Source organism: Equus caballus, chromosome 26 (genome assembly GCF_041296265.1).
Source record: "Equus caballus isolate H_3958 breed thoroughbred chromosome 26, TB-T2T, whole genome shotgun sequence".
In the NCBI taxonomy this organism is placed as follows: domain Eukaryota; kingdom Metazoa; phylum Chordata; class Mammalia; order Perissodactyla; family Equidae; genus Equus; species Equus caballus.
Window position 1 is genome coordinate 44,928,966 of NC_091709.1, and position 13,369 is coordinate 44,942,334.

At 50.4% G+C, this 13,369-nt stretch overlaps 1 protein-coding gene across 2 annotated transcripts in view; it reads left to right on the forward strand.

Moving 5' to 3' along the window:
* The window catches only part of UBASH3A (ubiquitin associated and SH3 domain containing A), a 42,799-nt gene that overhangs the window by 16,237 nt on the left and 13,193 nt on the right, over positions 1-13,369 (forward strand). For both annotated transcript variants that reach the window (XM_001492276.4, XM_005606164.4), the window contains exons 7-8: positions 6,256-6,382; positions 10,753-10,852. In XM_001492276.4, coding sequence (XP_001492326.1) covers positions 6,256-6,382; positions 10,753-10,852 — 227 coding nt within the window. The remainder of the gene's footprint in view (positions 1-6,255; positions 6,383-10,752; positions 10,853-13,369) is intronic.

The window sequence follows — 13,369 nt, forward strand, 5'->3', positions numbered from 1 at the left end:
CTTCACTTGAGGCCGTTTAACTTCTTACCCTAATTAATAAGCACTGAGGCCCATCCACTATAAATTAGGAAGGGAAATGTAGCAGTCGTCACACGGTTTTACTTATTGGTGTGTCCACTCACTTAATTCAAACAATTTTAAGGCAGCTTAAGAGATGCATGATAGCTTGTAGCACTAACATGGCACTGGCCCTATGCCAGGCTCCGTTCCATGTATTTACCCTCATTAACTCGTTTAATCCTCTCAATAGCCCTGAGGTAGGTGCTATTATTGCTCCATTTTATAGTTGTTGAAACTGAGGCAGAGAGAGATCAAATAACTTTCCCAAGTTGACACAGCGGGTGAGTAGAGGAAGCAGGATTCGAACCCATCCTAATCTCAAGCTCAGGCTTTCAACCATTACCTAAACCGCCTCTAAAAGAGACAATTAAATTAAAAATAAGTCAGTGAAATAAATTACGAGGCATCCATCCAATAGAATACTTGAAGTTTTTAGAAAGGATCATGAGGACGTTATTCTGTGCATTGATGGGAAAGAAATCCAAGACGAGCGGCAGAACAGCGTGGGCCACACAGCCGTACTTGTGGGGAAAGGATGAAGCAAGCTGTCGTTGTCTGTACATATACACGCATGATAGGTATTTTATGCCTGTCTCTGCCTAAAAGCTCCCTGGAAGGGAGACTCTCTAGAAACTTCTAAGAGTCGTCCCCCGTGGGGGTTGGAGGTGGGAGATGGGAGAATGGAACAGAAGTGGGAGAGAGAACTTTCACTCTCCACCATTCCATCATTTTTAAATTTTTGGACCATATGAATGTATTACTTGTTCAACATTAATATATTCCTTAATCGATTTCAAATTTAAAGAAAACAATATAAGGAAATTGGGTCAAAGGGGGAATAAAGGGAGAGAGGTCAGACCAACCCAGGGCTGAGGTTTGCACACGTGGTGCGGGCTCCAAGCTTTCCCACCCCCACTGCGAAGGGGCCAGAGCCTCTACCACACGGTCACGGCCATCCCAGAGCGGGTAGACCAGTTGTTCAGGAGAAGCACACTTCTGTGGCTGCAGACCTGGCTGCTGGTCCCAGGGGCCACAACAGAATCACAGGATGTTGGCGCCACAGGTGCAGAGACACTTGTCGGTGCAGAGAAGATCAGATGCTTGCCTCCTCCTTGAGAGCTGAGAACACTCCGGCCCAGGGAGGTAGAGAGGCCGGATGATGTCACACCACTGTTTCCTTTTCGAACCTGCTCAGTCTGTCACCTCGTGCAGTGAATGTTTGGGGAGCAGCAGGAGAGGAGACGCTGGCTCCGCTCTAATGGACTGAGTTCCAGGAGGTGTGGGCTCCCCTACGGTCCCCTGTCCCCTGGCAGCTCCTCCACTCCCCACACAGGATGGGAGACCTTCACTGTCACCAGGCGATTGACAAACCTGGATGTTTCTAGAACTAAGCAGCGAAGACTCTGGAGAAGATGAGCTTGTGGCCACTACATTTTTCTCCTCCCAATTAACCTGTCAGTCACCTGTCACCTGCATAACCATTCTAGACGTTCAGCGTGACATTTCTGGGACTAATCTTCCTAAAAACAAGTTTCCCTTGGGGATTAAATGTTAGCAAGAATTGCAACCAAAGGAGAGAAAAATAAGTACTGGGCTAGGCTGTGGGGTGTGTACTGGGCATGTTTTAGAAGCACCCCATCTTCACTGGGGGAGCAGGGAGACAAGCTGTGACTGTGACATGTGACTGCGGCCAGAACAGAAATAACCAGTGCTGCTGTCTCACTCCATGGCCCTGGCTGAGTCTTGTAAAACTGCCTAAAGTGTACCTTACGAAACATAGACAGCCTTTTAAATCAGAAAACTGCCCTTGAGTGTCTTGACACATCACTAGTCTGTTAAGCACGGGGAGACGTGGTCAGAAGGCACTGTCCAAGGGCTCCCTTAGCCGTGGACAGACAGACAAAGACCTCCTACGGCGTCAGCAGCAGCATCACGCTTGGCATGGGCAGCCCACGCAGCAAGAACGGCTGGCCTGACTGACAGTGCCCGAGGAGGGCTGGGCCAACGTCAGGAGGAGTCCCCGCCCTGCCACGGGGAGCACATTTCCAGGGAGGAGCTTGCAACTGTGGTGCTCATTACTTGGCAATTAATCCATCCGTCACCCATCCCCAATACATCAACGTCAGCCTTCATGCCGACAGTCCCAGGAGGCCTTGGGTCAGCAAGATCACGCTGCCATAGCTATCCGTTACTGTGAAGAAAAATAGTGGAGGCGATCAGAGCGATAGTGATGGAAGAGTGTGTTCCTGGATCCCAGCAGCTTTCAGCTTTCCGTGCAGAAGAATGTATATAGAAAATTGTGGAACAAGGAGCAGAGGGGCCATGAGTGTTAGAGCCTGGAGAACATTTCGTCACCCTCTAGCCAAGATAAGAACGTTTCCAGCACTGAAGCCATACGTGCCCAGTAACTCTCCAAAACCACAGAACAGGTTGGTAGCAGCTGGTTCTGATGTAATAAGGAAACTGTTATGGGCTGAGTTGTGTCCCCCCCAAATTCGTATGTTGAAGCCGTGACCCCCAGCACCTCAGAATGTGATATGTTTGGAGATAGTCTTTCAAGAAGCAACTAAGGTGAAATGAGGTTATTGGGGTGGGCCCTACTCCAATCTGACTGGGGTCCTGATGAGAGGATATGAGGACACAGACACACACAGAGGGACGGCCATGTGAGGACACAGGGAGAAGACGCCGTCTACAAGCCAAGGAGAGCGGCCTCAGGAGGAACCAGCCCTGCCCACACCTGGATCTGGATCCAGACTGTGAGAGAACGAACGTCTGTTGTTCGAGCTGCTCAGCCTGTGGTACCTTGTTATGGCAGCCTGAGCAGATTAACATGGGGACATCATCCGTACAACCCCACAGACTGCAGCCATACCCCTTTTAAAAGCCAAGGAGTGGGGCCACCCTGGTGGCGTAGTGGTTAAGTCGGAATGTTCTGCTTCAGCGGCCTGGGGTTCACAGTTCGGATCCCAGGTGTGGACCTACACACCACTTGTCAAGCCATGCTGTGGCAGTGTCCCACATATAAAGCAGAGGAAGAGGGGCACAGATGTTAGCTCAGGGCCAGTCTTCCTCAGCAAAAAAAAAAAAAAAAAAAAAAAATCCAGGGAGAATGTAAACACTCCTATTTCTATGCTATAATTTAACCTACATGGTTCTCTTAAATTCAAGAAGAATATAGAAATATTGAAATGCCACGCTCTTTCCTTTCTTTTCTCATCACCAAGTTCCTGTCATAATCTAGACTGTATTTCATTTGAAAGATCATAAAAAAAATTCAATTTTTCTCTCCAACTGTAAACTTCACAGATGTTATTTATAGATAACAGGGCCTTGCTATCTGCACCGTGAACCACAAATAGGGTGCGGGGGCCCCCGCCTCGTCTTCAGGAAGAGAAACCCAACCACCGTTTCCCGTGTCAGTGTGAGACACTATGAGTAGTGCCCCACTCCTGTGGGCGTGCTCATTTGAAGGGGAAAATGGCGATGTTCAAATATGAATACCAGTGTTCTTGGTCTACTTATGCTCAACCAAAGCCCCCATGTCATACGTGTTGGCATCTGACACTGTGAGAATATGTGAACAAGGTAAGTCTATTTGACTTGGATCCCGCCAATAAGAGTTCACAGCTCAAGACGGGAGAAGTAACAACACGAGAACAGAAGGTACAACTTGTAGACATTTTAAGAACTACGTTAACTAAATCAAACACCGCATGGGGAGTGAATGGTCCAGGGCGTCTGGCTGTGGCGGCAAAAGGCAGGCGACCTGAGGCTGTGGGCGGGTGAGATGCAGGGGAAATGATGCTGCTCCTGGCTCTGGAACTCGGTGGGGTCTCAGGCTGGAGGCTTGGGAGCTATCACTGGTTTTAGGAGAATTTGGGGACTTACGCCTCTCTGAGAGAAAAGCAAACATTTATGAGTGGACTGTAGTAGAAACACACCACGTTCATCACTGAGAAAAATTATCGTGACTATATCAATTCCTCCAAACTAATTTCCAGGTTTAAAGAAATTCTGGGAAAAAATCTCAATGGGATCGTTTGTTGGAACTTATGACTGGAAAGCTTATCTGGAAGAATAAAGAAAAATAAAGAATAAAGAGAGAAGAGTTGAGAAAACTTTGAAAAAAAGAATAACGAGAGGAGACTGTTACTCTACCAGGTGTTGTAATGTTGTAAATGTATAACATGCTGCTGGCTCCCGGGAAAGAGAACAAACAGAGCAGGGAACAGAGAAGACGGCAGAGCAGGAGACTTGGCATACTGGGAAATTCACGTGTGACAGATGCATCAGAAATAGGGAAAGAAATGGGTATAAAATAAATGGTATTTTATATGAACTCACCTCATATACTGAAATGAATTCCTGACAAAGTCAAGAATTAAACAGAAAAAGAATATCATTTAAAAATAGAAGACAGTTTCGATGAACGTATCTCTGAGTTGTGAACTGGGGAGAGCTTTGAAAGCATAGAAGCTGTGGGAGGGCTCTTAAAGCGAGACTTAGATCCATCTTTAAGTTTTATTAAATGCTTAAAACTTAAGGTTTACATATGTTAAAGATCAAAAAGAATACTACAATCCAGAAAGCGAGATGAGAACAGCGCTTTTCAGAAAACAGTAATAAAGGTGATGCCACCCCACCAGTCACTCAGGTGAGCGGAGTACCTGCCAGCTTCTCTTCCACCATAAATCACCCCAACTGGAACACGGGTGCTCATGACGCAGCCCTCGGGCACTTCCCCCTGCCAGGTGATGTTGTCTGACTGACTCATTTAACCAGGAGCCCGTCTCCTGTTCTCTTAGTTCCTATCCACCATGACAGGTGAGCAGTCAGAAGAGGGTCATCCAGCTCTCGCCACCTTGCCTCCCACCTGCAGCCTGTGGAACCACGTGCCCTTCTCTCTCCATCAGACTGGAATGCTCAGTCCAAACTCCAGCCGAGGGCATCCACCGTGATGCCTTGCATCCCATCCCTCCTGGGCATCTCATCCCTCCTGGGCATCATGCCAGCATCATCAACCCATCCCCGGGCCCTCCCAATCATTCGCACCAGCAACTGAACATGCTTAACAACAAAATCAAGCACAATTTCTTTTTTCCCGTTTCCCTCTCCAGCTACCGCCCCCATTTCTCTGCTTTGATTATGGATTGTTTTTAAAGGGAGTCCATAAAGATGCCCCTTCCTTTTATAAAATGAATTTCCCACTGGGGAACCCAGCCATCTGCTTGCTCTTGGAAGATGTGTGTGACCTTCGCTCTTTCTTCCTTACTCTCTCTCTTCCCCCGTTCCTTCCAGACACATTCTCAGGGTGCCCCACCGTCACCCCCTTGTGTTCTGGAGTTCTCACTACTCCGTTGTGCTGTGGTCTTTTCCCTCAGTCTGAGCACCTGCCCACCCCATGGCAACCTTTTTGATTCAGTGGCCAGGCAGCAGTTTCCTGATTGCCAGCAATTCCCCAGGCGCTGTTGTTACCCACCCGCCTGCTACACGCACCTGCCTTTTCCTGTGTGTCTCCTCAGCGCTTAATGTGTCTGCTCGCTGCTCATTTGTTCCTGCAGCCCAACACGTCTGTCTTCTCACCTTTAGCTATTTTAGAAGGTGAACCTAAGAGGATGGTGTACTGGTTTATCAGGGCTGCCACAACAAGAAGCCACAGACCGTGTGGCTTAAACAACCCAGAGATTTATTCTCTCACAGTCTGGAGGCTGGACGTCCAGGATCACGGTGTCAGCAGGGCTGGTTTCTTCTGAGGCATCTCTTCTTGGCCCGTAGATGGTGTCTTCTCCCTGTGTCCTCACACGGTCATCCCTCTGTGTGTGTCTGTGTCCTGATCTCCTCCTCTTATAAGGACATCAGTCAGATTAGATTAGGGCCCCCCAATGACCTCATGTAGCTTAATCACCTCTTTCAAGACCATCTCTAACAAAGTCACACTCTGAGGCGCTGGGGGTTAGGACTATAAACTTTGAAGGGAGATGGTTCAGCCCATAACAGGTGGTGACAGTGGGGATGAATATCCTCCTCAGGATTTATGACATGTGAGCTCTTTGAACTCACTGTTTTGTTTCATCCCCACAGTGACCTTACCTACCCGTCTTGTCGTGCACATTCTCGAGCACATGAATGACCAGACGCAAACAGATGCTACCTAGCGTCTCATGACACAGCATCTCGTCTCTTCTCCCACAGGACGTACACCTTCAGCCTAGCCGTGGACCTGAACTCCAGAAAGGACGGCGCAGCCAGCAGCAAACGGAATGGGGAATTTCATCCTCCACAAACGTCAAGGAGCCTCAGCAGCGTGCAGGCTTTGCAGGTGGCACAATCCCTTTTGTTTTCAGTGAAACCACACTTTATCTTAAGTCCTTGGTAGACATGGCCTCCCCCTTGGGCCTCCAAGGATGGAGCTTCTGATCTTTCGAGTCAGGGCTGGGAGACGAGGAGGCTCGTGCTCAGCAACCTGGAGGGATGGCAGCCTCAGGACCAGGGTCTGGGGCACGGCAGGGGCACGTGAGCCCCGCCAACAGGTGAGGCACATCCAGGAGCGAAGGGTGCCAGCAGGTGACCCAAGGAGCAGGCAGCCCCTCCCCAAAGCCAAACAAGTGACACAGCATCCCCGACACTGTCTGGGCGGTCCCAATCCAGCCCTCTTGTCTGAAGCTTCAGGTCCTTCCTTACAGGGGAACCCCCGTGGGCCGGGCAGCACCTGCAGCTCACCCTTGGCTGGTCCCCACGTCAGTGGAAATGCCTCTCTGGCCTGTGTGGTTACTGAAACAGTCCCTCCGGTCCCCACCCTGTCACACACGTTACATTAGGACTTCATCCCAGCCCCCTCCACCCAGCAGGGGAGACATTCGTCCTTCCCCATCTCTGTTTTATAGATCTGAAGACTGAAGCTTATGGAGGCTGGGTAGCTTGGTGGGTAGCACGCAGACACCTAAGCACCCCCCACATTGGGTTGTTGTGAGGATTACATGAGACAGGGTGTCCAGTGTCCACGGCAGGCCAGGCTGTAGATGTTAAGAGACTGTTACCACCCAGAGGGCAGGCTGTGGCTATCTGGCTCGTTCCTGTGTTCCCAGAGCCTGGCTCAGGGCCCAGCCTGCAAATCTCAGTGGATGAACCATGGAACGACCTAACAAAGGCCCTGATGGGGACTTGTGGATCGCCCTAAATTCAAAGCTCACCCTCCCTCTCCAAGAACCCATAGGCCACCCAGAAGCTGCCGCCAAGGCCAGGTGGGCTCCCTCCAGACAGGAGGTGAGCACAGGGCGCTGGACACTGGGAAGGCCATAGGGCGTCCCCTTTCGCCAGGTCTTCAGGTGGAGAGAGCATCCTTGGTGGAGGAGCCACAGACCGGGAGCCAGACACCTGCCAGCCACAGACAGACAAGAACGGGGCTCCCCGTATGGACCAGGGGAGAGGAGGCTGCCCAAGGCTGTGCCCCGCTTTCCAGACTGAACCACGGGGAGGAGCTGGAGTGAAAGTCTCAGGCCGTAGCTCGCCCTGTGTCTAAACCCGCTGGCGCCTTAGATGGATGCAAACCTCGCACAGGCCTCTCTATGAACCGAATGCACCTCGGCTGGTCTGAGTTCACCCCCTCCACACAGTAAGAAAAGAAAACTGTGGCATCAGCTTTGGTAAAACGGACGTGCAGGAGGCTGAATAATGGCCCCAAAGAGAAGAGCTCGTGGTCCCTGGAAGCTGTGAATGTTACAAGGAACAAGGTTCTTTGCATATGGGACCGAGTTAAGGATCTTGATGGGGAGTTTATCCCGGATTATCCGGTGGGCCCTAAATCTAGTCACAACTGTCCCTGTGAGATGGAAACAGAGGGGGATTTGCTGCCGTAGAAGAGGAGAAGACGCACGCACAAGGAGGAGGCCGTGTGACCACAGGGGCAGAGATTGGAGCGATGCGGCCACAGGCCAACAACTGCCAGAGCCACCCAGAGCTGGCAGAGGCAGGAAGGACCCTCCCCTAAAGCCTCTGAGGAGGCATGGCCTTGCTGACACCTTGATCTCAGACTTCCAGCCTTCAGGACTGGGAGAGGATACATTTCCTTTGTTTGAAGCCTCCTGGTTGGTGGCACTTTGTTACGGCAGCCCCAGGAAATGCACGCGGCATCTTATGTCTAAAGATGCAGTGCAGCCCTCTTGTTCTGTGGACCCCAGGGGTTAGTCCACTCCGTTCCCTCCACACCCCCGGAAGAAAATGCTCCGAATCCACAACCTCGACCCGACGCGCGTTGTCGTCTTTGGGATTGTCAGTAAGCAGACAGAGGCTGGGAGTCTGTCTGTGTCTTGCAAACTACTTGCAGATCAGCCCTTGACAGGGGAGGGGGACAGGGCACTTAGTATTCATTGTCACGGGGAAAAGACATCCTGGCATGGGTAGAGGCAGAGCCTGCACAACCAGCCTTCAAAATTATGAGACAACAAGACAACCTTCCCCTCGGAGCTCTGCCCTAGGTCGGTGTTTGCATCCGAACTACACATCTGCACGCTGCATTAGGAGAGAATCATGATACTTGCTTTGCCCTGACCACATGTCCTTTTGAAGACTCGGCCCGAGTCTGAGAAACTGTGTATGGAGACTTTGAATGTTCCACGTTCCATAGGCTCACAAATACCACACTCACGCACCCAGCAGAATGTGGTCGGATCCACCGGGAACAGCCCAGTGCGTTAATCAGCTGGACAGCCTGCCTCGCCCAGATGGGTGTGGACTCCGTGAGGGGCTGGGAGGGTCTGGAGGAGATGCCCGTGGTGTTGGCCCCGAGAATGCCTGTGACGCAGGTGAAGTTTGCCCGAGACCCTGCTTTCTGGCGTCCCCTCCTCCTCAGCAATTGCAGCCACTTCCCAGCCTGTGGGGATGCTGCTGGGGGCCGTTCTTTCTCCTCACTGGTAAACTCAAAGAAGGGCTGGAGGAAGCAGCCGGATGTGCAGACCCCCCAGCCTCCACCCTGATCACAGAATCAAATCGGAAACGGGATGGTCAGTAGCACGGGCCACCTTCAAGGGGTTCCCTCTTTTTTCTGGGGCTCCTGGAGGAAGGTTTGTGCTCCACACAGCTGTCGTGGTGGCCTCATGTTGGCTTGGCCATCAGCAGTGTGCTTGTCGCTCCCCACCTCTCTGGCCGTCCTTGGGTCCCGCTCACTCTCTCCATCCCTTTCCCAGGAGGTGTGCTCAGCGTTCCCCTCAAGGTCAAGCCCGGCCTCCTACAAGCCCTCACAGATGTAAAAGAGAGAGGCGAGCCCTAGCTCCCCTGGGGACCAACACCCACACTTAGGAGCCCTTCCTAAAAGGCACCGCACATCATTGGGTTACTTCCCCCAAACACCAGCCTCCCCCAGAACAGAGGTGGATGCGCCCCGCAATTGTGAGGCTCCAGGGCCGTCGGAGGCCCTGCCCGAAGCCAAGGACGAGTGCCCCAGAGAGATCTGCTGTTTCCCTGGCTGGAAGCTGCTACCCCGTCAATGCCTTTCTCTTGCCAAAAATAAAGTAAAATAAAATTCTATTTCCCCCTAGCACTCAGCCAAGCAGAGAATGGCCAGCATGGGAAAGAAGCAAGAGGTGTGGGTGAGGAGCTTCTCCCCTGGGGGCTCAGAGGCTGAACACACACTGGAGTGGTCCTGGAGGGCCCCTCGGAAGAGGACCAGTGCCAGCAACAGAAGAGACTTGATAAATAATAGATAGATGGATAGACAGATAGATGAAAGATAGATATAAAATCTATATATATATGTATGTTTTACATATAGATAATATATACTATCTATTATGATATAATGTATGATATATGTATAGATATGTTCTAAGAAGTCACTATGGGGGCCTCCCTGGTGGCGTAGTGGTTAAGTTCGCGCACTCTACTTCAGCGGCCTGGGGTTCACTGGTTCGGATCCTGGGCGTGGACCTATGCACCACTTATCAAGCCATGTTGTGGCAGGCATCCCACATATAAAGTAGAGGAAGATGAGCACGGATGTTAGCTCAGGGCCCATCTTCCTCGCCAAAAAAAAAAAAAGAGAAGAGGTCACTATGGAGGGATGTTATGGTCTGAATGTCTGTGCTCCCCCCAGATTCATATGTTGAAATCCTGTCCAGTGTAATGGTTTCTGGAGGCGGGGCCTTCAGGAGGTGCTTAGGTCATGAGGGTGGAGCCCCCAGGAAGGGGATTAGTGCCCTTGTAAAAGGGACCCCACAGAGCTCCCTGGCCCGTGCTGCCATATGAGGACGCAGTGAGAAGTCAGCCGGGGAGAGGGCCCTCACCTGACCGAGCTGGCACCCCGATCTCTGGCACCTGAGATTTGGCCTCCAGAACTGTGAGGAATAAACGTCTGCTGTTTATGAGCCCGCAGTCTGTGGAATTGTGTTACAGCAGCCTGAAGGGCTGAAAAACAGAGACGCTGCTGTGCTGTGGTGGGAGCATGCCTGTTGCTTTTCATTTCCTGTATGATGTTACAATACCTGGGAAATAAAAAGTTGCAGGAATTTGAAGAGATTTCCACCTGCAATTCCTCCTCTTCTTTCTTTGTAATGACTTTGGTAAAATGGGCTGTAGCTACTAAACAAGGAAGGGATTCCGTTTCTGGGCCAGCTCTTGGATGACTAGGAGAGACACTGTTTGAAGTCTAGTAACGTGGGTGTTGAACTGCACACGCCTTTCTTTCCACCGTCGCAGGCCACAATAGTGAGGAAAAGCGTGTTGGTGGTGCGGCACGGGGAGAGAGTGGACCAGATATTCGGGAAGTCGTGGCTGCAGCAGTGTTCCACGCCTGACGGTAGGTAACGTCCCGGCAGAATCTAAAGCAGAAATGAGACAGATCTAACAAATGAGATCACCTTCTCGACTTTCCTAGCCAGATCCCCCACGGCCCCGTTCTTTAGAATGACTAGGTGCAGGTTGTTTGTGTGGGATGGATGCTTGTTCCAGCTTCCCCCACAGGCATTACATGTATGCCGTTGAGCGTGTATGTGGTCTACAAGCATCTTACCTCCAACACCTTGTAGACGGTGGAGGAATGGCTGTCGAGAGTAAGCCAGTCTGCCGGTGGGACACACGCACGGTCCTGTTTACTCTAGCAGCACACGTACAGTCTTTGATGAGTGCAGCCAGCATTGACTTGAGAGCGAGTCACCCTGACCTGTGGTCTCTGAACCCTCGGCTGCTGGCATGTACCCCATCTCACCATCTCATCACTCTATCTCTCCAAGCTAATCTTCAGTGGTCATTTGCCTACAATGCTTGGCTCTCCTGCTCAACTGGAGGACGTATTTTTAAATGAGTCTTGCTTACCCCTACATGACCCCTCTGGATGCCAAGAACTAAGGACAGTGCTTATAAATACAGCATGGCCTCAGGCCGGTCTCTGCACTGATGACCCATATCTGTATCAAGGCGCATCCCCAAATGGAAAGGCCAGCGTGTCACAATTTTTAAGCCAGAGATAATTATATAAATGAAGGTATTGAATGAACAGAGTGATAAAATTCAATCACAGTAGCTGGGCTAGCCGAGCCCTTTTGGGATCCCACCAGGAGCCCAGCAAGCCAAGAAAGGAGAAATGAATAGGGAAAACAATTGGCAGATGACCAGCACACCCCAGAAAATTCTGCACAAATCACATCATGACCAAACTTATCTCCAGGAACCCACAGAATAATGCTATGGTTGTCTCCACAATGCAAAATCAGGCAGAGATACAAAGGCTTGAGAAAGAAACAATGCGACAACAGGTGGCCGTGAGGATGAATTGACTTTCAAACACACACTTATAAGAAACTTTCTTGTAATAGAACAATTATTGAAACCACAGATCGAAATGGCACACCATGTCAGTGTGCGCCTGGTAATACGGTTCAAGAACGACTAGAAAACAACCAACACCAAAAACAGTCATTGCACTTCATGGAGACAGAAAGAATTTCGGTCATGTAGACAAAAGACCGAGTCAGCCCTACAGGGGAAAATATTTTAAAGGCACTGGAGAGTCCCAGCTGAAAGGAAACTCCTGGTGGATCGTTTTATAAGGTAGAGAAGCCCTTGACAAAGTGAGTAGTTGCAGTCTAATTTGTCTGAATTTTGCATATTACATTGTTTAATCAATTACGATGGGGTATCTCGGGTGCTGCTGGCCTCTCCTATGATTCCAGTTTTCCTCCTCGTTTCTGCTCACTTCTGGCCCAAGTCCCCCTCAAAGGGCTCCTAACCTCTCGGCAGTGCTGGCCCAGGGCACCCCCTATGATGTGCAGACTGTACTCCCGTGGGAACCTAACCCTACCCTGTATGCTCGTCTTCCTCTGAGCTCTCTGCCTCTTGCAGTGACCACTGATAGTGTCAAAAGACCTAAACGGAATCGGTTAACGCTTTGAGAATCACAGACGCCTTTGAGAATATGACACAATTGATGGAAGTTCTCTCTGAAAAATAAAGAAATACCAGCTTCCCCAGAGAACACAGCATATGCTCCGGCATTTAATAAAGGCCTTTAGAACTGATAGTTTAAATAAAGTCTCTGCCCATGGAAATTCCAGGAGAGGAGCTTTCGGAAAAATCTTGCATGGAACCTAAAAAACAAGGCATGCAAAAATAGCCAGCTGTCTCCCCGTGAGGTCTAGCCGGTCTCAGGAAGGCGGCTTGGCTGCTGGAACCTGTTGGGGGCCGGGAGACGTGGGGGTCCGTTGAGAGGATGTGAGGGCTTGGTGTGGGGTAGTGGCCTCTGCAGGGGTAATCAATAATCTGATAATGAGATCGGACCTACCACTTCTCCACCACTTCCTCTGAGCCAGGCTCTGGGTTCTGGGCTTTATCTCACTGAGTCACTGCAGTATCTCCATCATTTCCCCCTTTTCACTGATAAGGGAGATTAAGGCAGTTGCCTCTAATCTCACAACTAATAGTTGGTGGTGCCAGGATTTGCACAGACTGTCAGATCTTAGAGCTCAAGGTCAAACTCAGAGTGAACCATGGTTCTTTGCAGCCTCTGGATGGGTGGGTGGGGGATCCCAATGAATCCACCTGATTTCCAGGCCGGCCTCAAGCAATTGACTGAACAATGCACAACGCAGGAGCCGCTCTGGCCGTAAGTATTCCGGCCCCCTTGGCAACAGGACACGCTTAAACCTGGAGGAATGGCTCGAATTTCACATAATTAATTAACACCAACTGGAGATTCTTATCAAGTTAAACTAAATGAGTAATGGAGACGCTTGGTTCTTAATCGGGAAAATTGTATGTATGAATCTTTGTGAGGGGTTACGAGAGAACGAAGAGGACCTCGTGATTCCTGGGGGTGGAA